Here is a 26,839-nt window from a genome sequence, read left to right as displayed (position 1 = left end):
AAAGAAAAGTATAATATTTCAATATGATAAACACTATTTTACAAAATAATAGGAATAATAGACTTCCATCACTCTCACAACACTTCCTTTCACATTTCACATTTTATCTGTTTTTCAGTATTATTTTCATCTTCATATATAGATATGTATATATGTATGTTTCCCCTTTTCCATTCATGAGGTCGTTCTATACACAGCCAAATTTTTACATTAGAACCTTGTCTTTCTAAATGATCATTCAAGCAATTCCATTCCTTCTTGACTGTATTCATTGGCTTTGGTCTTATTATATCTGTCAATTTGGCCAGTTCCAAATATTCACATAATTTATATAACCATTCCTCTTTGGTCGGTACCTGGTTACCCTTTCAGTACTTAGCCACCAGGATTCTTGCCGCTGATGTCACACACAGAAAGAATTTAGTATTTTCTTTTGGAATATCACTATTCAATGTTCCCAAAAGATATGTTTCTGGTCTTTTGCTATGTTAAATTCTTAGTAACCTTTTTATTTCTTCATGGATCATGTCCCAGAACTTTCTGATCTCTGGACATGTCCACCACATATGGTAGAAGGTTCCAATCTGCTTTGTGCATTTTCAGCACTTACTACTAAGCAATTTGTTCATTTTAGCCAATATCTCCGGTGATAAATATATAAATAAATTTACAAACACATATATAGTTGCAGATTTTGCCATTTGAAATTTTAAAAGTTTTTGTTATATAAAATAATAATATTATTCTTTGAAAATTGTTGTGACTCTCACTTCTCGATCCAGCCCTACAGAGAGCAGGAAGTCTTCCATTCATTTCAGTTAATATTGTGTAACTGAGATTTTTAAAATATTCACACATGGCTGTCTTTCCTTCTCTTGTAGAAGGATAGTGTCTCCTCCAGGCATAGGCAAACTCGGCCCTCCAGATGTTTTGGGACTACAACTCCCATCATCCCTAGCTAACAGGACCAGTGGTCAGGGATGATGGGAACTGTAGTCTCAAAAACATCTGGAGGGCTGAGTTTGCCTATGCCTGGTCTACTCAGCAGGTACAGGAAAGCTGCATATATGTATCTGTAGCAAATCAGAATTATGTGTTGGAGAATCCTTCACCAATGTCTGTCACAACCCCCTTCTGGAGCAGTCTCCGTGTGCTGCCTGTGGGTGTCCTTGAGAAGAACACCTGCGTGCTCCCTTAACTTATAAGAGGGGAGGTGCTGGCATCTGCCATACTCCCTCTGCAACAGTCCATTCCTAAGACACGAGGCACAAATGCAGGAACCCCACATGTCACAAAGAGTCCAGAGGTCTCTCAACCTGTGCCAAGCAGGCTAAACACAACCCACACCCTGTGCTGTCCATACGGATATTCACATGAGGGAGAAGCCTCACTTCTCACTTCCCAGTGGGCTTTCTGGAGATAGCCAGGAGCAGTTCAATTCTCTCCATCTGCTTCCAGCCTCCCCCCAATCCATGCAGTGAACGTATGTATATTGAATTTTGCAATGTGTAAATATCAAATGTGCTGGAGGAGACTCTTGAGAGTCCCATGGACTGCAAGAAGATCAAACCTCTCCATTCTGAAGGAAATCAGCCCTGAGTGCTCACTGGAAGGACAGATCCTGAAGCTGAGGCTCCAATACTTTGGCCACATCACAAGAAGAGAAGACTCCCTGGAAAAGACCCTGATGTTGGGAAAGATGGAGGGCACAAGGAGAAGGGGACGACAGAGGACAAGATAGTTGGACAGTGTTCTTGAAGCTACCAGCATGAGTTTGACCAAACTGTGGGAGGCAGTGGAAGACAGGAGTGCCCGGCGTGCTCTGGTCCAGGGGGGTCACGAAGAATCAGACACGACTAAACGACTAAACAACAATAACAACAAATATCAACTTTCTGCTAAAGAATCATTTTCAACCCACCTTCCTTTAAAAAATGCCACGTAAAAAATTGGTGCATAGGAGTTCACAAATTTCAGAAGGAAAGCTTTCATAATTAAATGCTCCTCGAAGGTTTTTTCTGTTTTGGGTATCTCTGTCATGAAGAAAGCAGAAAGACAGATGAATGGAAACAACTGGTAATTTATGTGACACACAGTAAACCAATAAGTCATATTCTGTGATCAAAGGGGATGCTGATAAGTTTGCAAAATGTCATATTTACATCTGAAAGAAGGGTCAAGACCTGTTTGGGAGTACAGGGTTCTTAGCTTCCATGCTGGCCTCAGAGAGGGGGGAGGAAGTTAATACACTTTCTCTCTGACTTGGGTTTCATCCTCAGCTTTCAGGTAGTGAGTCAAGCATGGGTAGCCAACACCCACATTTTGTTTCTGTCCTACTGATGCTTACTTCATATTTCCTCTCCAGATGATAATAGTAGTAGTAATAATAATTTCATTATTTATATGCTGTCCACCTGACTTGGTTGCTCCAGCCACTCTGGGCAGCTTCCAGCAAAATATAAAAACACAAAGAACATCAAAAACTTCCCTATACAGGGCTGTCTTCAGATGTCTTCTGAAAGTTGTAGGTATTTATTCCCTTGACATCTGATGGGAGGGCGTTCTACAGGGCGGGCGCCACTACCGAGAAGGCCCTCTGCCTCGTCTCCTGTAACTTCACTTCTCGCAGCGAGGGAACCCCCAGAAGGCCCTCGGAGCTGGACCTCAGTGTCCAGGCTCATTGATTATTGCAATACACTCTACGCAGAGCTGCTCTTAAGGCAATCTGGCTGTTGATTGGAGCTTCTTATTGACAGCACGTGACCCCACTGCTGAAGAATCTACACTAGTTGCCAATATGTCACAGGCCAGATTTCAGGTGTGACTGTTACACTTGGGAGAAGCCTTTCTCCATACATTCCTGTGCATTCTTTGATATCTGCTGGAGAAGCATTGATTACTCTTCCTTATGGCATCCACAAGGAATTGGGCCTTTAGTCTAGCAGCACCTACAATGCGGAATTCATTGCCTTCGTATATTAGGCAGACATCCTGTGTCTAGTTTTAGACGGCACCCCCAAAACAATTTTATTTACACAAGCTTACCCTGTCTTTCAACTCTGTGTCATGTTTTTCTGATATTTGCCTGTTGTGTTTTGATTTTATGCACACTGTTTTGACACCCTCCTTGCTTGGTTTAGCAATATAAAAAATTAAAAAGGTAAAGGTAAAGGTACCCCTGCCCGTATGGGCCAGTCTTGACAGACTCTGGGGTTGTGCGCCCATCTCACTTAAGAGGCCGGGGGCCAGCGCTGTCCGGAGACACTCCCGGGTCACGTGGCCAGCGTGACATCGCTGCTCTGGCGAGCCAGAGCCGCACACGGAAACGCCATTTACCTTCCCGCTGGTAAGCGGTCCCTATTTATCTACTTGCACCCGGAGGTGCTTTCGAACTGCTAGGTTGGCAGGCGCTGGGACCAAGCAGTGGGAGCGCACCCCGCCGCAGGGATTCGAACCGCCGACCTTTCGATCGGCAAGTCCTAGGCGCTGAGGCTTTAACCCACAGCGCCACCTGTGTCCCCTATTTACATGGAAGTAAATATTTACATGGAAGTAAATATGTGGCAGACTCTTCCATGAGGCCAGAGACCATGTCTCAGTTGCCTTGCAATGGTACTGGGGTTTCCTCCCAGCCTTGGGCTTGCTTTTGCAAAACTTCCAAGATTCAGATTCAGCAAGCAGTGGAAGAATGAAGGAATGCAAAGAGTCAGGGAGTGGGCACTAGCCATTAGCAGTTAGCCATGAGATGGATAGGAAATTGTGTCAAAGCCTTATCACTTGTCTATTGGCAGTCTACCTTCTGTGGATCTTCTGAATGGAAGTGGAACAAATCACAAAAGTGTGATACATTAACTAACTGTGTGAATCTGCCCTTGGCAGACAGGTGCTTGCAACTGTTTATATCTAGAACTCTTCTGAATTCTAGTCAATAAGGGTGCTTCTAGGTTGGTGGCTAATAACTGTTCTTTTGTAGTTAAAGGTAAAGGTAAAGGGACCCCTGACCATTAGGTCCAGTCATGACCGACTCTGGGGTTGCGCAGCTCATCTTGCTTTATTGGCCGAGGGAGCCGGCTTACAGCTTCTGGGTCATGTGGCCAGCATGACTAAGCCACTTCTGGAGAACCAGAGCAGCGCACGGAAACGCCATTTACCTTCCTGCTGGAGTGGTACCTATTTATCTACTTGCACTTTGATGTGCTTTTGAACTGCTAGGTTGGCAGGAGCAGGGACCGAGCAACGGGAGCTCACCCCGTTGTGGGGATTCGAACCGCCGACCTTCTGATCGGCAAGTCCTAGGCTCTGTGGTTTAACCCACAGCGCCAGCCGCGTCCCTCCTTTTGTAGTTACCGTAACTGGAAGCAAATTGTAACTGACTTGCTACATTATCCGGGATGTTGCACTCAGCTATGATCCTTCTATGCCCCTGTCCCTTCTTCTTCTTTAGTCAATAACTGAATAATTGAACCACCAACCTTCTGGTTAAAAGCCAGATGCACTAACCCATTGTGCCACATTACTGATACTATTGTTGAGGAATCCCTTATAAGCTTCTGGGGAATTTCAGCATTTTGCAAAATATAGTACAATATAAAACTCCTGCTCTAAATTGAAGGAGGTGTGAATATTATAGAATGAATGAAAAGTCCTACTTTGTGGGGCAAAAACATTATTGGCAAGAAGCAGAACATATGCACTTATGAAGGGTGAAAAAGCATTACCCATTTCTGTCAACCATTTGGCAACCATTCCATAAATCTCATCTAGGATAAGTATCACAACAAGGTTAATGATGACAGCCGTTGCTGTCACCGTCACTCGGACGTTAGACTTGGTTGACTCGTTGGGACTCATGGATAGTGCTGCCGCTGTAGTTATCCGGTACACAATCACACCAAAGACCAATGAAAACGTCAGTGAAATCTGAAAAGAGACACACAGGTATTCATAGATATGCATACATTCAAGCATTTTTGCACATACAGTAAATCTACTTGCCGCAGTTAATGATCTTGAGTGACGTTAGAGAGCCCAAATGCCGACATATTAAGCAGCTTCCTCTGTGAAGGGAAATGCTCTGCACATGGCTGGCCAATGGGTTTTCTCCATTGACCTTTTAGGTTTGGATTAAATAGTATTGGTGCGGGACTGTCCCTGCTTATGCCAGCACAGCATCATCCAGTTTGCTGATCTCAATTCTGAACTACATGGGCACAGGAGCACCACTAATTCTAGGATATTCAGTACTGGCCAGAACCAAAAGGTATAGGTAAAGGACCCTGGACCATTAGGTCCAGTCGTGGCCGACTCTGGGGTTGCGGTGCTCATCTCGCTTTATTGGCTGAGGGAGCCGGCGTACAGCTTCTGGGTCATGTGGCCAGCATGACTAAGCTGCTTCTGGCGAACCTTCCCCCCGGAGCGGTACCTATTAATCTACTTGCACTTTGATGTGCTTCCCAACTGCTAGGTTGGCAGGAGCTGGGACTGAGCAATGGGAGCACACCATCTTGCGGGGATTCGAACTGCCGACCTTCTGATTGGCAAGTCCTAGGCTCTGTGGTTTAACCCACAGCACCACCTGGCCAGAACTACCGAGTGTCAATTTTGAATGTGCATCTAAATATGCCCCTAGAACACATGAACAAATGTGGCTGCTTATCCTGTTGAGGGCATGCTGTCCTTCAAGGACTCTTTTGGTGACCCACACGGTAGGGTCTTCTGGTTAGTCTGCGTCTCCATGATTGACAGTCTATGCCTTTGCTCAGAGAACTATTATTCTCCTTGTTGGATCTGTAAAGGATGACTGCTATTAGCATCTTTAAAGGTAAAGGGACCCCTGACCATTAGATCCAGTCGCAGATGACTCTGGGGTTGCGGCGCTCATCTCACTTTATTGGCCGAGGGAGCCGGCGTACAGCTTCCGGGTCATGTGGCCATGTTGTCAGCTTCTGGTTCATATGGCGAACCAGAACGGCACACGGAAACGCCGTTTACCTTTCCGCCAGAGTGGTACCTATTTATCTTCTTGCACTGGGACGTGCTTTCAAACTGCTACGTGGGCAGGAGCAGGGACCGAGCAACGGGAGCTCACCCCGTTGCGGGGATTTGAACTGCCGACCTTCTGATTGCCAATCAGAAGCTGACTCTTACTCCAACACTGGCAAGGGAACATCATCTTCGACTGCACTGGAAAGCAACAGGCTAGTTGACTGACACAGAGCAGCCACATGCCACTCTGCCTGGCACCTCCTTGGCACCTGCTCAAATGCTGCAATGCAACACCTGTGGCACCAGTGCACAGGACATGAGCAAAGCAACACATGTATATGTGCAATATCTGCTGGAGTTTGTGGCCTGGACTGTCTCTCTCTCTGCCTGATAGCTCAGTTAGAGTCTTTCCCAGTGATGCTTTTTGTGATGCATTGGGAGAAGGTGACTGGATAAGACAACCAGGGAGTCCAGGGAGCAAAAAGCAAGTATTGTCAGTGCCTGGGTAGCAGCTCAGGAAGATGGTTATTGGGGAGTGGCTCAGGCAAAGAGCAAGAACAATGTCACCACTGTGCTCCAACATCCACGGTCTGAGATGTTCTGGGAGGGGCAGCCACGATCTGGCAAATGAGCTGGTAATTGAACCAATCCGGCACCAAGCACTGAATCTGGACTTTGTGGTGCAATTGACGTTTTAAACTTTTGCAATTCTTAGTCCATCACCAATTCAGTCTAAAAGAAGGATACATTGAGGGAAAACAGCAAAGGTAATGCATATGTTAGGGAATGTTGATTCAATCTGAAGATCCATGCAGTCAGGGCAAATTTAATATAGGCCACTGTTAAAGAAGCAAGGAAATAAAATGCAAAATTACCATAAATAAGATAGATGCAAAGTTCACTAGATAGCCAGGGGTACGGTCTTTCCAGGTCAGTTTTTCCTTCTCATCCTAGTACAAGCCATAATAGGGAAAACATCAGTTATGATGCCAAGTAAATAAATAAGGTGAAAAGTTAAGCGCAATTTGGAATCAGTGTGATGAAATACAGTGCAATCATAAACAGTTTATTCAGAAGTCCCATTGGGTGTTATTCAACTAAGTTTTAACTACCTTAATCAAGTTTCTTGATTTCAATGGGTCTACTCTGAGTAAAACTTAGTTCACTATCACTGATGGATTCCAGTAGATCTTAGTCCCTAATAAGTGTGGAAATGATTTCTGCCTTAGTTGTTACTATGCCCCCCCTTGCCTTCAATTAGATTTTATCTGTTAATCTGGGTTTTTCTTAGTTTCTTGTTTTCCCACTCTTAAAGTCAGCCCTTCACATCTCCACACCATTTTTGTGATTTTTTTAAAGTGCGTGTGAAAATTTATCAGTGTTTCAGTGTGTCATTGCGATATTTGGAGATGTGCACATTTCTGTGCTCTCATTCCCATATTGTTTTGGGAAGTGCAAATTGGGTAGATTCATACATTATAATGCAAACTGAACCATATTTCTTGTTCATCCCAAATGTTATCCAATATATGAAGACACATTACTCTCATACGATCTATAATTGAAAAAGCAGACTGAATTTTTACTGTAGACATTTCTTCCCTAGGGTCCCCCCCCCAATTTTTTAAATTAGAAATTAAGAACTGCTATTTGTCTTATTTCATTGTTTTCTCTGGCTTACTCATCCTGTCAGCAAGCAAATCTATTATGGTCTACCTTCTACACATTATATCATTCTACACATTATGCTGGGCATGTTTAGCCTGGAGAAGAGGAGGTTAAGGGGTGATATGATAGCCATGTTCAAATATATAAAAGGATGTCACATAGAGGAGGGAGAAAGGTTGTTTTCTGCTGCTCCGGAGAAGCGGACACGGAGCAATGGTTCCAAACTACAAGAAAGAAGATTCCACCTAAACATTAGGAAGAACTTCCTGACAGTAAGAGCTGTTTGACAGTGGAATTTGCTGCCAAGGAGTGTGGTGGAGTCTCCTTCTTTGGAGGTCTTTAAGCAGAGGCTTGACAACCATATGTCAGGAGTGCTCTGATGGTGTTTCCTGCTTGGCAGGGGGTTGGACTCGATGGCCCTTGTGGTCTCTTCCAACTCTATGATTCTATGATTCTATTCTATTGTCAGGACTGCCGCTAGGTCCCAGCTCACAGAGGACCAACGCCCAGTGGATATTATATACAAAAGTCTTTATTGAAGTTTAGTTTCCATTTCCAAGCTCTGGGCGCGCAGGCCCACGTCTTAACGCTAGACCGGCTAAGTCCCCTCTGACTCACTGCTCCACCCACACCAGTTTAAGATTCTAGCCCGGCTCCACCTCTTGCGCTGCTCTTTCCTGCGTTGGGTCCTTCTGCCCTCTGGGGTTCCCTCCTTCCTGGACTCCTCTGACGCTGAGCCTCCTGAGTCTTGCCCCTCCCTCCGGCGGGCTTTAGGACCTGGCTCCCTTCCCGGGCTCCCCGCTGTGCCGCGCTCCTGTACATTTGAACTTGGGGCGCGCGCCCAGCCGGTGACTTTCCTTCTGACCGTTTCCCCGCTTCCTGATGTGGGTGTTGCCAAACCTGACTCCTCTCCTCCCTCTGGTGGTGAGGACACTGGTCCCGACTCCTGGGACTCCCCCTCCCCACTGCGCTCTGGTGGAGACGCTGGCCCTGATCTCCAGCTGCTGTTCAGAGACTCCCCGCTGGCCCCTCCCTCTTGAGGTTTCTCCCTTGGAATCTCCCTTGCTCTGGCCACCGGCGCTCCCTTCTGTGAGTCCTCCGATTCGCTAGAGAGGCTTGTGGAATAACTCTGGCCACTGTCACTGCCTGCGCCCCCCTCGTACTCCTCCTCCTCACTCTCCATTTGCTCCCCCTCCTGTGTCTCTCCTTCTGAACCCCTGACATCTATGATTCTCTAACACGCCTTTCATGTCATGTAGCAGCATCACTAAATAAAGTTGCCCTTGTGACCAGCAAAATATGTCCCTCCAATTCCCACACCACACAAAGAAACACACATATTCACAGGTGCTTATATTATTTTCCTAAATATAGCTATGCCATGACTTCTGAAACAGAAGAGTAGCTGTTACATCTAAGTCAGGGGTGGCCAACTCCCAAGAGACTGCAATCTACTCACAGAGTTAAAAAACTGGCAGTGATTGGCCCCCTTTTTGGGGGTTCAGGTCAAAGTTGTTGTTGATCTTTTTTTAGGGGACCCAAACTTGTTGAGCTTCATTGGGGGGAGCCAGTGATCTACCAGTAATCTAAGAAAGACGTCCAGCGATCTACCGGTAGATCAGGATCTACCTGTTGGACAGGCCTGATCTAAGTCATGTGGCTGGCTGAATCGAAGACTTTTTCCACCAAAAGGGTGCACCTATTTCTTAAGAACACATCTGCTTTTGCAAATCCCAATCTCTCCCTGCCCCCCCCCCCAAAAAAAACCATCAGCAGAAGCGGCCAAAGAATAGCTACAGATATTCATTTTTATAATGCAACTATGGTCAGAAGGGGACACGGGTGGCGCTGTGGGTTAAACCACAGAGCCTAGGACTTGTCAATCAGAAGGTCGGCGGTTCGAATCCCGTGACGGGGTGAGCTCCCATTGCTCGGTCCCTGCTTCTGCCAACCTAGCCGTTCGAAAGCATGCCAGTGCAAGTAGATAAATAGGTACTGCTGCAGCGGGAAGGTAAATGGTGTTTCCGTGCGCTGCTCTGGTTTGCCAGAAGCGGCTTAGTCATGCTGGCCACATGACCCAGAAGCTGTACACCAGCTCCCTCGGCCAATAAAGTGAGATGAGTGCCGCAACCCCAGAGTCGGTCACCACTGGACCTAATAGTCAGGGGTCCCTTTACCTTTATGGTCAGAAGACAAACTGAGGGGACCTGCATTATCACCCTCTGGAAATCTTGTATGTGTCATGATGACTCAGGACTGCTTGTATATAAGAAAACTGGATGAGAACAAAACTCAGCTGCTATGATTCCTCCTCTCCCGACCTCCCCTCCACCTTATTTTGAGGGGGGGTGGGAAGCGTGTGGATGCAAGGCCTATGTACATATGAATGTATGAATAGTACAGAAAGTCGAAGAAGCACTGAATGCATAAAGATGTCTTGGAAAAAGTTAGGCCACTGATTCAGCTGGGCCAATGATGCTTATACCATCTGGCAGTGGCTCAGGAAAACGCCCTTCCTAACTCTGGCGACTTAAGTTTCCTTCTTTGTGATTTGGGCTGTTCATTTTAACACAAGCTTTGCAGATATAACACAGCCTTCTATATAGAAATCTTAAGCTACAATCCTAAATATCCAGACCTACCCAGGAAAAAGTTCCACTGAACTCAGCGAGTCCAATATATGATTGAACTGCTGACTGTTTTTTTACACCATTTTAAAAAATAGTTTTAAAATCCCAAGAAAACAGATGTCTTAAAGAGAATATACCTCGGATTGACTCAGGAACTTTATGTTCCCATATTGCTAGAATATTCACTGTAGAATGGCTGCTATTGAGCATTGCTCTGGCTACTGGAACTCCAGAGGTTTTATATGAGAAATCATGTGCCATTGTAACAACATTTCATTTTCTTTTTAACTGATTGTTTAACAAAGCTGCAACCAATTCATTTTAACTTATCTACTTCTTATATTTAAGCAAGCAAGCCAACCAAACACAATTACTTAAAGTTGACTCTTACTTAAAGAGTCACTTAAAGATTACTTAAAGTTGAAACTAAGAGGATATGTTTCAAATTAATTAAAAGGTTCAACCAAGCAAAGCTAAGTAAGCTTTGGTTGGTACGTTGCAAAGCCCATAAAAATAGATTAACTTTTGAACTTCATTTGAAAAGTTCAATTTTGTTTCTGTGGGGTTTTTCTGTGTCACAAAATCAATAAAATATCACCCTCCCTACATATTTTACTTATGAAAGGAGCATTTTTACTAGGTTAATTATTGGAACAATAAACAGATACCAAAGAGACAGAGCAATTTTTAAGACTATAATTTCATTTTAATTACTCCAGTACCATAGCAGTATTTGAACTGGATAGTCATTAAAGTTACTAACATACAGATTTAAGATTAATGTCATGTGCCTACATCTGCTCTTCCACAAACTGTCAAATAAAATCACAATTATTCTGCTGCCTTCACGATGCTTTTCCTGCTAAAATTAAAAAAAATAAAATGCCTTGCTAAACAGGTTCCACCTGTCCAAGCTTTTACATCTCTTGACAGAAAGTATTTTATCACAAATCTATTGCAAAAATTACCCATTCAACCAACATTATTTGCTATAATAAAATCAGCTTTGGCCTAATGGAAATGGAAATTGCCAGTTGGCAAATTTACTCTGCAATTTGTATTGCTCAAATTACAATGTTATGCCGAAGTCTCTTAGCAGCACTTAATGGTCCTTTCGCCTGCCTCTAGGTTACAGATATTTTCCTCAGTAGTATTGGAGGAACCTAACAGGGGAAAAGTGTTGAAATGGTACCTAGAGAATAATTCGCTGCCTTGCCGAATCCTTCCTTCCCTATCCAACACACAATACTCTTACATGAGATACACAGTTACAGATAGGTAGCCGTGTTGGTCTGCCATAGTCAAAACAAAAAAAATTCCTTCCAGTAGCACCTTAAAGACCAACTAAGTCAGTTCTTGGTATGAGCTTTTGTGTGCATGCACACGAAAGCTCATACCAAGAACTGACTTAGTTGGTCTTTAAGGTGCTACTGGAAGGAATTTTTTTGTTATGAGATACACACTTTTGCTGCTCTTTCGACACATAATGGCACTCACTGATTTTACCCAGCAAACCACTGAACTGGTTGCAACTGGCCAGATGTTGGTCTCAGCTACATTAGTAAAGAAAAGCCATTTTGTATGAATAATAATAATAATAATAATAATAATAATAATAATAATTTATTTATACCCCACCCATATGACTGGGTCCCCCCAGCCACTCTGGGTGGCTTCCAACAAAACACTAAAATACAATAACCTATTAAACATTAAAAGCTTCCCTAAACAGGGCTGCCTTCAGATATCTTCTAAAAGTTTGGTAGTTATTTTTCTCTTTGACATCTGGTGGGAGGGTGTTCCACAGGGCGGGCGCCACTACCGAGAAGGCCTTCTGCCTGGTTCCCTGTAACCTCACTTCTCGCAGGGAGGGAACCGCCAGAAGGCCCTCGGCGCTGGACCTCAGTGTCCAGGCAGAACGATGGAGGTGGAGACGCTCCTTCAGGTATACTGGACCTGCATTATACAACACTGCAGCACCATATGGTTCTTTCGCCAACTTGACTTCCATTTATGAAGTTTACCACGCTTTGAACTGAAATGCTTCTTTCATGTGTCTAGATCCAGCCATTATACAGGATATGATACTACAGTCCTGAGAAGGATAATTCCCACAGGGAGGAACAACATTCTCCCAATACCACCTTCCAAAACCTTCTCCTGGAATCACCGCAATTAACGACTGTGGGACTCTGGCTGGCAGGCTCAACTCCGAGAATGTGACTCAGCCACAAAAAAGTTATTGACAGTGATTAAAAGTGACAAGCGAGAGGAGGACGCTCAGGCCTTCCCACATTCACTGCCTTCTCCTTCTCTCCAGAGGCCTCGCGTCCTGGGCTGCCCTTCATATGTCTGATACTTTCCATGTAACTCCTCTGAGTGTATTTTTCTTTCTACAGGATCTACAACATGATATAATTGCCAGTTTAGATGACATGCTAACACTCCTTATATTAACTCCTATACAACGTGCAACTATTAATGCCCCTTAAAAATAGATGAACTATAATATATTATTAAAAAGGAGTAACAGCAAGGATCATGGACAAAAGATACAGTTGGCTCAGATTCTAATCAACGAGACCTGATGAGAATAAGACTTCAAATGCTATCTGGGTACCCCTTTGGGAGCACTGAGTTTTTGTTCCTCTTTACCGCAACGTAAGAATTGGGCATTTACACCAAATATCACCAAAATACAAATTTTCACGGCAAATGTAGAACATTATGTTTGGGGGCAGGAGGAATCTGAGGCATTTGAGAGACCAGCAAGATATATCGGATGGGAGGGGGAGTTTGCACATCCTAAACGGTGATTCATGGAGGGCCTGAATGGAGACCATTAGGCAAGCTGTTTTGTGTGTGCCACCCTCTGCCCCTCAGGAGTCCTGGGGGATGAGGTCCAAGGTTACAGAAGAAGTTCCATTAAGTGTGAAATGGCTGCAAAATCTGGGACCAAAGTTGCCAATTATTTTCCCCTAAACTTAATTTTGAGGGAATAAGAAATAATTTAAATTTTAAAAATATCCAGGGAAGACCTGCATATCTCTCCCTTGGCACAGACACCCTCGCCCCAAGTCTGATCCTATGACTGATGTGGATCTCAGACACAGAGTGTTACCCACATTATTATTCCCTTTTCTATATTAATTTTGCTATTAAAAAAACAAGTCTGCACAGCACAAATCACTTACATTGGTACATACAATCCAGCGGAACTCAGTGGTTCTAATGGAACAACTTCTTAAACTTAAAAGCATCAATGTGGCTACAAAATGGAATCATCCTAATACCGTTTCATTTGTGCCCAAGCAAGGACAACCAAATTAGCAACAGATTAGGCATCTGGAAACTTTTAACAAAACGTGCATCGTTATTAGGAAAAGATTTGTTTTTCTTCTGCTGGGCATCATTCCTTAATGTTTTGTTCACCACAAATGAGCTTGATCAGATAGGAGAAAACTAAACAAAGAACAAGTTACTTGTTTGTGCAAGGAAACAAGTTTGTTTTACATTTTTAAAAGGTGAAATTCAGAATGGCATTAACTTCAGGGTATGACAGTAGCGACAAAACCAACTGAATTTGGCAATCTGCTTTACTGTTCTGTTCCTGATGGATAAAGTTCAAGCCAGGCAGAACCTACTTGACCCCATGGCTTTTCTGCTTTCCCAATGAGTACCTAATACTAGATTCTCAGTATTTGATGTAGAAAAGTTCATGGCAACACATTGCGTGGACAGGCGGAAGTCCCCAGATCCCGCGCGGTCCCCCCCCCCCCTCATGTGGAATAACGACTCAAGACAACGTGCTATGGGATTAAATTGGCCACAACTTTATTAAATTTCAAATGTGGGTAGATCTTGGCTCAGGCATTGGGCATTCTTTAGCACCAGAAACAACAGAACCTTGTGGCAGCTTAAGGACAAAGTTAATTAATCAGCTAATGGCCTGTCAGAAAGCTGTCCATGCTTGAAGTTCTATCCCATGTCTACTCAGAAGTAAGTCCCATTCAGTTCAATGGGGCTTACTTCCAGGTAAGTGGGGTTAGGACTGTAGTCTATCACATTAGCACAACCACAAAGAAGTATTTTTATTGCAATGTTTATTTCCTAAATGCATACTTCATACAGAAAATAGCTGTGTATGTGTCTCCTGAAACAGAACACCCAAACTAATTTATGTTTTAGATGTTTGCGTGGACAGGCGGAGTCCCCAGTGTTGGTTTCTGCTTCCTTCACTGAGCAGCGAAGTGCTTGTCACAAGACAATGTTTACATTCAACAGTCAAGTGCTGTTGGGTTTTCTCACGGGAAAGGAGACTGGATGTGACGTACACTGGTTTCCTGTTTTTCACTGTTCTTTGCAGTTCAGTGGTGTGATTCTCTCCGTGCTTTAGAGGAGAGAGGATGCCTTTCTCTGCTCCGGCAGAGGGAAGATGTTTTCCTGTAAATTACCAGCTTTGAAGTGTAAATAAAGTAATATAGAGCATGTTGGCACGTACTTTTCATCATTCCGCTGTGCACTGGACACTGCTTATCTCCAACATTTGGTTCCGGGCCCAGAAAAACGCAGTGTTTTGAGAATGGACTCCAGAAGTCGGGCTCCTGGCAAAGGAACAAAGGAGCAAAGAATTGGAGTGCCGGCAAAGGATCGGAATGCAGAGGGCTGGATCGGACGATATCTCTGCGCGTCAAGATGATTGATGAGGTATGTGCTACTGCTCCGGGCAGCCTGCCAGCTTCTAATTAATGGCTTTATGGCTGGACTTTGAACTTTTATAGCCGGTTTTGCCGTGGCACAGGCAAAAGGCTAGAAGGATAAATTTTTCCTATGCTGGGGGAAATCGAAAGTAAAGCAGCTGCAGCAGTGTCGCAGCATGAATTTAAGACAGCAGAGAGAACTTTCACTTTTGAACTTGCCTTTGGAATGCGGTTTGAAGCAGCTGCAGATAAGCAAAGCAGTTAAGCAGAAAGGCACAGGTTCACTGGCAGAGGCTGGAAATCGAAAGTACTTTTGAATTTGCTTTTGGATTGAAGCAGCTGTACACAGACGCAGCTTGTATAAAGCAGCTTGATTTAAAGCAGCAGAGATGGCTAGCTGCAGAAGGCTGGATGAGGCAAGTGGGGAATTTGATGCCAATCAGCCACATGCTCAGCTCAGAGTAGCCTGTGATACTGCCATGATTCAGAATGAAGCAGACCGCCAGGGTGATAGCTGCATGGGCAAGGGGGAGACTTCACAGACGTCATCCCAGAGTGCAGTGGAACCACCAGATGGCGCCAAAGCTTTGAAGGCAGTGAAATGCTACACGTGTGGACGTCTAGGCCATATGAAGAGGGAATGCAGATATCCCAGGGCCAAGACAGAGCAGCGCAGCGAAAGCTCATCGCGTGGAAAAGGCCGAGGCAAAGGCAAAGGTCCGGTGTCCAGGACAACGCAGCACAAGGCAATGGTCTCACGCTTCACTCCAAAGGTTGCAGAGGTCCAGAAGACGTCTAGATCTTTCTTCGTTGTTGATTCAGCGGCGACCCACCACATGTGCAACGATAAGCGACTGTTCGTGTCTTTTACACCGCAGGAAGGTGCGATTCACCAGGCGGATGACCACACAATTCCCAGTAAAGGCTACGGAACTGTTGTTCTTCACAGTTTGGACTTATCGATACAGGATGTGCTTTATGTGCCAGATGCCAAGCATAATCTGCTCAGCGTTGGACAGCTGAATGAGCGGAAAATTGACGTTTCCTTTAAGAACAAAAGGTGCATCATCACAAAGAAAAATGATTATGTATTGCATGCTGAATATGTTGATCGTTTGTATGTTTTGTATTTTGATGATGTTGTGCAGGATGACACTTGTTGCATTGCAGGTTCTAACAAAAGTTTGCATGCAGAATGTATTCACGATTTTCATAGAAAATTTGGTCATTTGCATTTTGAGGCAGTATCTAAAATGCCTGCCTTGGTTGAAGGTATGACTATTAAACCCTGCAGGTACCACATGAAGTGCAAGGCATGCGCAGCAAACAAGGTAAAAATGGCTGCGAAAGGTAAGGTGTCTAGTAGGCAAGCTACAGAACCATACCAGGTTGTTCATGCTGATTTGGTTGGACCACTAGCGCCCTCTTTGGGTGGAAACAGGTACTTCATGGTTCTCATTGATGCATTTTCCAGGTATATTTATGTGTACAATCTCAAGCAGAAATCAGAGGCTTTTCCAAGGTTCAAGGAATTCTGTGCTTGGTTGGGAAATGTGCATGGTAAGAAGGTAAAGACTCTTTTCAGTGATCGCGGGGGAGAATTCACTTCTCAGCAGTTTGAAGCTTTTCTGACTGAGAAAGGAATTCAACACGATTTGTCTAGTCCTCGCTCGCCATGGCAGAATGGACTTGCAGAACGAGCAAATCAGACATTGCTTCAAGGGTTAAAAACCTTGCTGCATGATGCCAATCTTCCAGAGAGTTATTGGGCCGAAGCTCTCTCATGTTTCACTTACAGTTATAATCGCAGGTTATCTTCAGCGATTGGTTGTACCCCCTATGAGAAGATGTTTGGCAAGAAGCCATACATCAAACACATGAAAATTTTTGGTTCTGACATGTGGGTTCACTCACCACAAAACTCCAAGTTAGACAAGCGTGGATTGCATGGTATCTTTCTAGGTTATCAGAAAGGGTCTTACAGAATAATGATGACTGACTCTAAGGCAATTAAGCTCACAAGAAGTGTTGAGTACAATGCCAAGTGGGGGGGGGGGGAATGTGGGAATTTTCCAATGTTATCCTGATGACAGTGATGAAACTGAGGATAGTCAAAAGCAACCGCAACAACCCACACCCACTGATGAAGGTTCTGAGTCTGAGTCTGAAACTGAATCAGGTGATTCAGAGGATTTCAAGAGTGCGAAAGCCTCTATGCGACCCTCTGAAAGCTCTGATCTAGAATTAGAGGAACCATTGTTCACAATAGGTCACTTTTCTCCTAAGAAGGAAGAGGAGAGTGTTGAAGACTTAAGGCTAATTCGTAGGTCACAGAGAGCAACAAAAGGCAGACCTCCAAAGAGATTTGCTGATGAGTTTGCTAAGATAGCAGTAACAGCTGTTAAAAGCTCCAAGAAGGTGTTTGAACCTTCAAGTTTCCAAGAAATCCAGGATTTGGATTCAAAGGAAGCTGAGCCATGGTTAAATGCCATGAAGGCTGAGCTTGATTCCTTGGAAAGGAACAAAACATGGGATCTTGTTCCAGTAGTTCCAGGAATGAAACTGCTTGGAAGCAAATGGGTCTTCAAAGCGAAGACAGATCAAAATGGCAAGATAGTCAGACACAAAGCCAGATTGGTAGCCAGAGGTTTTGCACAGGTACCAGGTGAAGACTATCACGAGACCTACTCACCCACCGTGAGGTATGAGAGCATTAGGCTTATGCTCAAGTTAGCTGCAGAAGAGAATCTACACATTAGTCACCATGATGTGAATACAGCTTTTCTGTACGGATCTCTAGATGAATCACTTTATATGCTTCCACCTGATGGCGTACAGGTAAAACAGGGATTTGTTTGTGCTCTGAAGAAGTCCCTTTATGGTCTCAAACAAAGTGCACGGTGTTGGCACACAAAACTCACTGAAGTATTGTTTTCTCTAGGTTTTAAGCAAGGGAAAGCTGATCCATGCGTATTTGTCAAAGAGGAGGGGCAAAAGAAACTGTATTGTTTGTTTTATGTTGATGATCTTTTATTCTTTTGGGAAGATGTCACAATGTACAATAACGCCCTAGCTCAACTGAAAGAGCACTTTGACATGAAAGATCTTGGTGAGGTAAACAACTACCTATCTCTGGAAATAGAGAGAGATCAAGATGGTAACATTCTAGTACACCAGTCACGTAAAATTGCTGATGTGTTAAGCAAACTAAACCTGATGGATGCTAACCCTGTAGACACACCGATGACAACAGGTTATCAGGTAGATGACACTGGAGAAGCATTTTCTGATACTACACTGTACAGAAGTGTGCTAGGCAAGCTAAACTTCATTGCCAGATGTTCAAGACCTGACATTGCTGTTAGCTGTAATTTGCTAAGCAGACAAGTCAACAATCCTACTGTTAAGGATTGGAAAGCTCTGAAACGCATAGCGCGGTATTTGAAAGGCACTATGCATTACAGACTGAGATTTAACAATCAGAAGTCTGGTGGTCTTGAGATATTTGCAGATGCAAGTTTTGGAAGTGACACTACAGACAGGAAAAGTACGTCTGGAGTTTGCTATAAGTACAATCAGGGTCTATTTGATTGGTCATGCAAGAAGCAAACAACAGTTAGCTTAAGTACTTGTGAAGCAGAACTGAATGCACTGTCTTATTCACTTAAGGATTGTGAATGGTTGTTACAATTGTGCAAAGACATGAAAATTCCTGTCAAATGTCCAATCCAGGTTTACCAGGACAACAAAGCATGTTTGGCTTTGCTGAATTCTGAAGGTTGTAAGCAAAGCACGAAGCACTTGCAATTGAAGTTGCAACATGCTAGGGAACGTATTCAGAAGGGACTCGTAACTGTGTCCTATATGCCAGGTAATGAAATTCCTGCTGATGTATTGTCCAAGATTGTATCAAGGGATCAACACTGTACCTATGTGCAGAAGTTGGGTTTGTACTGATATTGTACGAACACGCTGCCCAGTGATGTTCACAGAAAGGGGGAGGATGTTGGTTTCTGCTTCCTTCACTGAGCAGCGAAGTGCTTGTCACAAGACAATGTTTACATTCAACAGTCAAGTGCTGTTGGGTTTTCTCACGGGAAAGGAGACTGGATGTGACGTACACTGGTTTCCTGTTTTTCACTGTTCTTTGCAGTTCAGTGGTGTGATTCTCTCCGTGCTTTAGAGGAGAGAGGATGCCTTTATCTGCTCCGGCAGAGGGAAGATGTTTTCCTGTAAATTACCAGCTTTGAAGTGTAAATAAAGTAATATAGAGCATGTTGGCACGTACTTTTCATCATTCCGCTGTGCACTGGACACTGCTTATCTCCAACACCCAGATCCCGAGTGGTCCCCCCCCCCGTCATGTGGAATAACGACTCTAGACAACGTGCTATGGGATTAAATTGGCCACAACTTTATTAAATTTCAAATGTGGGTAGACCTTGGCTCAGGCATTGGGCGTTCTCCCTCCCCAGTCCCCAGCAACGTCACCTACCATTAAAAACCACTAAGTCTCTTTATCATGGCCCATTCTTTCATCATGGACAGCTCTTAAAAATTCGAGGGGCCGGATCCGGGGGCCGGATCCAGCCCAATCACCTTCTCAATCCGGCCCACGGATGGTCAGGGAATCAGCTTGTTTTTACATGAGTAGAATGTGCCCTTTTATTTAAAATGCATCTCTGGGTTATTTGCGGGGCCTGTCTGCTGTTTTTACATGAGTAGAATGTGTGCTTTTATTTAAAATACATCTCTGGGTTATTTGTGTGGCATAGGAATTCATTTCCCCCCAAAAAATATAGTCCTCCCCCCAACAAGGTCTGAGGGACAGTGGACCGGCCCCCTGCTGAAAACGTTTGCTGACCCCTGGCCTCAGGCACTCATAGAAGAGGACCGGTTAAGGTATACCAACAGTCAGGCAGGCTAGCACATCTCAGAATGGCTTGCTGTCAGCTAGGTGAAATATTGCCTTATGCACACACTGTTTGGGAAATTTTAGAACTCCTCAATCTGCATTGCTAATGGAGGAGATATCTAACTAATCGTTTTATCTATCATCAGTTCTGCTATTTGCAAACTCGGGTGTTGAGTGCTGACAGAATTGGAGCCAAATGCATTCCACAGCTAAGTCTGACTTGGGAGCCCTTCCTCCAATTAGTGGTTGATGTTTGTAATTACTCTGGGGTGAGAGAGAAGCACTATATGCATGTTGCTATTATTATAAGGAGATACCAGCCAGATCCCACACATATTGGGGCTCATATTGGGGCAACAGAAACAGGTTTCTTGCTGTCCTGAGCAGCCCAGCTGACACTCGCCAGACCCAGTTTTTAAATTGCTATCAATGAGGGTAGCTGGATTTTTACATCCTTGCCTCTCGCTCTCAGCTCCCATCTCCCATCTCCAATATGAGAAAGACAACAACACTGGCCTACCTTACACATCTGGTGTAAAGATTACCAAGGTCAGGTAGTTCAGAAAGCAGTCAACAAAATGGCGCTCTCCCAGTGGGAAGGAAGCAAATTACAGGCTTGTAGTTCTTGGTCTCAACTAGGGCCAGGGCCTTTTCAGTACTGGCCCCGACTTGGTGGAACGCTCTGTCACAAGAGACTAGGGCCCTGCGGGACTTGACATCTTTCTGCAGGGCCTGCAAGACAGAGCTGTTCCGCCTGGCCTTTGGTTTGGACTCAGTCTGACCCTTATGTTTCCCTCCCCTTATGTTTTTGATCTATGGGCTACTTTTAAAATGAGGCTGCATTTTAAATTGCATTTTAACCTGTATTTTAAATTGGTCCCCCCCCCCCATTATGATTTTACTGTAATTTTACTGGCGTTAGCCACTCTGAGTCCAGCTCTGGCCAGGGAGGGCAGGGCAGGGTATAAATAAAATTATTATTATTATTAAAACAGATTCTAAATCTTGCTCCGTGTTTTACATTATCTTGTTTTCATGCTGAATTTTGACAATGCAAGTAATAACCACCAGCAAATGGAGAGAGTATAAGGCAAGGCAGGAAATATGGGAAAACATCCAAAACATGGGGAGTGGGGCAATACGAGAAAAACTGGTATGAATATGAGATATGCATGTGTGTCGTGCTTCCTTGACAGGTTTAGCCCCAAAGCAGGCTGGCATGCTGGAACACATGTGAGTAGGGTTGCCAACTCTTTTAAAAAGTGCTATTCGAACAGGGCTTGTGGTGGAACATTTGAAAAAAAGGCTAAAGGGGGAGTGGAAGAGTCCTGAAATGATTTTCTGGAAACCGTCCAGAAAGAAAGCAAAAGGTTAGTTTGGGCTTTTTTCTGTTTAGGTGACAGTCCTGCCGGTGGCCATTTAAGCCAATTGCAGCCCATCAGTTTTGTATAGCAGGTGATCGGGAACTTGATAAACCTCATGCTTCTGCTCTCTGTGAAAACCAAAGCAATAAATAAATAAAGGAAAGGGGAAACACTTGGTAAACCACTCTCCATGGCTGACAGGCTGCAATTTAGCTTGGTAGCTCTGGATCACAAGTTGTGCTGGCTGTCACAAAGACACTGCCCAGTTCGCTAAGACACTAGTCACAGGTGGCATCCAAATTCTAAGGCAGGTTCTTTATTTCTTTTTCTAACTTGCCCAGCACTTAATGAGTGAATGCAGCATAAAATGACCGCTCCCCACTTAAAACGGGGGGCGCCCTTTGCGTGGACGCGTGCAGCCCTGGATCTGGAGTGGCCCCATCAGCATAGGCTTTGCCTTCCCTCAGGTGGGATACCTGGAGGTCCCCGCCTACCCCAGTGAGTTGTCCAATCCCACCTGGGGGAAGCGTTGCCAGGGAAACCAGGCCAGGTAGGGGGAGGGATTACCTGCCCACACAATAGAGGGTGGATTTATTTAAATCAAATTTATTTATTTATTTACGGCTATTAGCCCATAAAATATGTACAAACCTAAAAGCACAGAAACATAAAAACCAATACATCTAACAACAGAAGGGGAACACCACGATGCAAGGGTGGGTCATTGAGCAGTGACAAATAACAGCTTGGGGCCCGGAAAGATCCAAGGGACGGTTCACAGAAAAAGGAGAACTGGAGACGAGATCCGTCATGCACTCTCATCATAACTGTCCGATTAGTTTTTGTTGTTGATGTTGTTTTTTGGTGGTTTTTGTGTGTGAGATAACCGCATTCAGGAATCTCGCCACCTGCAGAGTTACAGAAGGATCTGTATCCTGCAAAAGCAGTGCGGCATGTGACTCAACAGGCCTGCCAACCAAGCGCAGTAAAGCAGGACCCAGGAATTTAGTCCTGGCTATGCTATGTAAGGGACAGTTCAACATTATATGTGGAAGAGATTCAACTGTTTTCCCGTCACACTCGCATAGCGGAGACACCAAACCCTTGGAAAATCTGTGGCTCAGCAGGTTCGATGGAAAAACATTGAACCTTGCACGAATAAATGCAAGTCGGTGTGGTACAGATGAAAGAGATGACATATATGATGGAAGGCCAAGTGGTGGGGTTATTCCATGATACCTGGGGGAGCAGACACCCCCACCCCTGGAGAGGTTGTGTTGATTTTCAATGTCTGCTAATCTTTGCTCGATAAGGCTTTTGGCTGAGCGTAGGTTCATCTTTAAGGAGTCTGCTGGGGAAATTCCGATGCTCAGAAGTTTGGCATGGATTTTTCCTACCCACGGATTAACAAAGTCATCCCGCCAGAGGCACTGAAAGAGGTAATGGTCGGGAAGCCTATGCCAGCTGGACAGCCAGTAGCCAAAGACTCGCTTCCAGATGACAGTCTCCAATGATGCAGTCCTTAGCTCCAGATGTATGGCTGCATTGCTCACACACATGGGGAGTTTCAGGAGGCGACGGAGAAACTGATTCTGCAATGTCCCCAGCGATGTTAAATTGGACCCTGGGGCCCAGAGTGGGGCAGCATAACAGAGGGTGGAAACCACTTTTGCGTGGTACACCTTCAATGCAGAAGGGATGTGGGAGGCTCCGTCGACCGCAAAAAATTGGAGTAGAGTGTAAAGTATTGTTTTCCCTTTGTTCAGTAAATACTGTATCTGTGGCTTCCAGCTTAGGTTGTAGTGAAAAAAGACTCCCAGGTATTTAAATTTGAAAACCTGTTCTAATTGGACTCCATCTAACTTCCAGCTGTAAGTTTTCCGAGACCTGGTAAAGACCAGTACTTTAGATTTCCCATGATTAATTGTCAGAAGGTTGAGTTTGCAATAAGCCGCAAAAATCTTTAGAGCTCTGCATAAACCGACTCTAGTGTAGGAAAGGATCGCTGCATCGTCAGCATATAGGAGCAGAGGGCAGCGAAAATCAGCTAGGCGGGGGGCATGAATGTTGGCTTGAGACTCACTCAGAAAGAGCTTCATGTCGCTAATAAACAAGTTGAAGAGGAGTGGGGCCAAAATGCAGCCTTGGCGCACTCCTCTATTTATTGGGACCTCATTGGATAGGTTTCCCGCCGGTGTGAGTCTCACTCTAGCCGACGACCCGTGGTGTAATTGGGTTATAAGCCATAACAGCCTTCTATCTATGCCCCATCTCTCTAATTTCTTCCATAGACAGTTTCTTGGGATACTGTCGAAGGCGGCCTTTAAGTCTATGAAAGCGACACATAGGCGCCCCCGACTCGGGGCAGAATATTTTCTGGCAAGATGATACATAATTACCATATGGTCCGTGGTCGAATAATTGTTCCTAAAGCCCGCTTGCTCATGGCCAATCAAATTTGAGTCGTATGCCCAATGGGACAGCTTAGACAGCAAAAATTTTGCATAGATTTTCCCGATGATAGACAAAAGGCTGATGTTCCGGTAGTTCTCTGGGTCAGCAGGGGGACCCTTTTTATGGACTGGTACGATCACGGCCTCCTTCCATGACCTAGGGATAAGCCCCGTAGAATTAATTGCATCAAAGACTTTGGCCAGAATTTCAGCCCACCACCTCGGTTGCGCAACAATAGCCTCAGCAGGGACTAGATCTGGCCCAGGGGCTTTGCCCGTTTTCAGATCTAGTATCAAGTCCATTATCAGCTCTGGGTCGGTAGAGGGCCACAAAGGTAGATGGTCGGCTCGGAATTCCGTGGATGAGTTGGATTCCTCTGCCAAAGAGAAATATTTACTCAAGAATTGTTCCCATGTGGGCGCAGGGATAATCGCCAGTGGGTACTTCCTTCCTCTTTTGTTTATCAGAGCCCAAAATTCCTGTGGTCTGCGGGATCTAGAGGCCGCAATCAAGGCTCGCCAACGCTTTTGGTACCATTCGCGTTTGGCCAGCTTTAAAGTCTGTTTGTATGCTCTTTTGGCTTGTAAATAGGAGGGTGGTAGAGCCTGGGCATTAGAGTTTTTGTATTCATTATAGATAGAATGAAGAAGGGATCTTGCTTGTTTGCAAGAGGTGTTAAACCAAGGGGCCCCAGCACTGCAATGCGCCACTTTTGCCTTTTGAGGAGGTGATGTAAAAAAAGTGGTAAGGTTTGTTATAAGAAGGTTAAAAAGTTTCAAAACCGAATTGAAGTCTTGTAAATCAGTAGTTACTTGAGGGTGGATCTTATCTGGTAATCCTCACTTGGCTCCAGAGCTTCTCCCACCCTACCCACCCTACCCACCCTACCCACCCTACCCACCCTCAGTTAATGTCTTCTTTTGCAGGTTAACTTTTCTTCATAGGTTTTGCAGGTTAACCTTTCTCCACAGGTATGCGGGCGCTGCTACGATAAGGTCGCTGTTAAAGGGCCAGAAAGGAATTTCCCTGCATTGGCAGGTTTCACTTTTCCCATAGCAAAACGTCACAACTTTGGCGGTATCAGGCCTTGGGCGGAATCCTTTAGTCCATCTTCCTCTTTGCGGCGGCGATACCAGGGTTCCCCGTTAAAGGGGTTTTCTGAAGGGAGGCTTTGACCATACGCCGAAAGGTCGTCATTGCTCTCCCCTGCGGCAGCGGCATAACGGGGGCGGCTATCTCTGCTTGAACATATGTTCTCCAGAGCCGGCCCATCCCCCGCCACACACACTGGATAACCCTGATGCTCCCTCGGTCCCCGGCTGGGGACTGGGGAGGGAGAACGCCCAATGCCTGAGCCAAGGTCTACCCACATTTGAAATTTAATAAAGTTGTGGCCAATTTAATCCCATAGCACGTTGTCTAGAGTCGTTATTCCACATGACGGGGGGGGGGACCACTCGGGATCTGGGGACTCCGCCTGTCCACGCAATAGACTGCAGGACCAACTTTTGTGCCATGTCAAAGCACACCTTCTGTTGGGTAAAAAGCCAAACTTTCCTTAGCCTGCACAACTCAGGGCTTATCCACACTGCTTCCTCTTGTCCTGCTGTCCCGGAAAATCACTTTTTAGCACTCAGTTGGAGCAAACAGCTATTCAGGTTTTCTCTGAATTGATGTTTGCTCCAATTTAGCATTGAAGAGTGCTAAGGAGCAGTGCAAAGGCGAAAAGCACTCTGACTCTCTAGTCACAGGCCAAGCCCTCCGTTTGGCTTGAATATCAAGCTCTGAGTTATTTGTTGTGGCGTTTGACTCCTAGGATGGGTCATAAGGAAAGGGTTAAAATAGGTGTGATGTGATTGGCAAGGGGGGAATAAAAGTTAGAGTAGGAGGTTTTGAAAGTCAGTTGAGTTGAGGGTTGAGGTTTGGGAGTTGAAGAAGGAAGAGGGAGGTTCAGGTGTGGGTTGGTAGAGTTGTATTGTGAGAGAGTGAGAGGAATTGTTAGGTGGAGTCAGATAGATAGTTGGAATAATCAGTTTGGAGTTGTTAGGAACTAAGAATAAGAAACTGTCAAGAAAAACTAACTGGAACCATAAGCTTGTTCCTGCATTTAAAAATAAACTTGATTATTTGTTTATGTCAATAACTGACTGGACTCCGTGTGTCCCCGTGAGATACGGGGTGGTGGCAGCGGAAAAAGCAATCGCAGTGGCGGCACAGGGTCAACAGACCGTCAAACGTCCGGGGGCCCTGTGTGTGATTGCCACACTTGTGTTCACTTAAATGCCTCTCTTCCCTTTTCCAACATGGTAAAGAGTTAAGCATAAGAAATAGCCAAGAGGGACAATTAACTGCTGAAGATTTTAAACATGCTGCAATACTTTATCTGTGACTTGCCCTTCAAGAAAGGTGCTATGATGTCATACCCTGTCTATAGCAAAACCTCATCTGTGGTTATAGTTTGATAACACTTTCATTAATGAAAGGTGTGCCCCCTGCTTAATGCCTGACACAGGAAAAAAGTGTAACATCAGCAAAATGTTAATAGAGAAGGAAACATGGTTCTTCAGACCTCCCGATATACTTGCCCATCAATCTGCCTAATTGTTACCTTTTCACCTTCTGAATTCCTGCTTCCTTCTCATTTCTGCTGAATGTTGAAGCAGCTCTGCTGGAGGGATAAAGTTGCATTTCACTCCCAAAAGGCAACCAATCCCAAGTGCCTCTTCCTACCAATGCACCCACTTCCTCTGCACTGCCAGCTGGGAAGCTGGATAATATTCCTGGTTACGAGGGTCACCTTTGGTCCTGGAGGCCACAATTACTGGCCCTACACTAGCATTTGCTTTCGCTTTGTGCCTCTGTTTGCAAGATTTCCCTGACAAGTTCGTAGACATGCAGAAAGGGTTCAAAAGTTTGCATTGCCACATAGTGTTAGATGGGCATTAGTGAGCCTGGCCCCTGTCTCTCCCAGCAAAATTCTAGGTGTATTTGGAAGCACCTGCTTGGATAAGACAAAGGAGATGGTGTTGGACTTCTGGAGGAAGAGAGGGGGGCTGTGTGGAGAGAGTCTCCTCCTTTAAATTCCTGGGAATTTACCTTAGTGAGGACTTCACTTGGAAAATC

The 26,839-nt window shown here is 44.8% G+C and overlaps 1 protein-coding gene across 1 annotated transcript in view; it reads right to left on the bottom strand.

Annotated features, from left to right (window-relative positions):
* ANO2 (anoctamin 2) overlaps positions 1 to 26,839 on the bottom strand; it is a 153,894-nt gene that overhangs the window by 25,436 nt on the left and 101,619 nt on the right. The window contains exons 14-16 of the mRNA XM_083738731.1: positions 6,861 to 6,935; positions 4,719 to 4,920; positions 1,922 to 2,033 (exon numbers count right to left, since the gene is read on the bottom strand). Coding sequence (XP_083594857.1) covers positions 1,922 to 2,033; positions 4,719 to 4,920; positions 6,861 to 6,935 — 389 coding nt within the window. The remainder of the gene's footprint in view (positions 1 to 1,921; positions 2,034 to 4,718; positions 4,921 to 6,860; positions 6,936 to 26,839) is intronic.

Source organism: Podarcis gaigeae, assembly GCF_964106915.1.
Source record: "Podarcis gaigeae genome assembly, chromosome: 5".
In the NCBI taxonomy this organism is placed as follows: domain Eukaryota; kingdom Metazoa; phylum Chordata; class Lepidosauria; order Squamata; family Lacertidae; genus Podarcis; species Podarcis gaigeae.
Note: the sequence above shows the minus strand (reverse complement) of the source record. Positions and strands in the feature narration are given on the sequence as shown.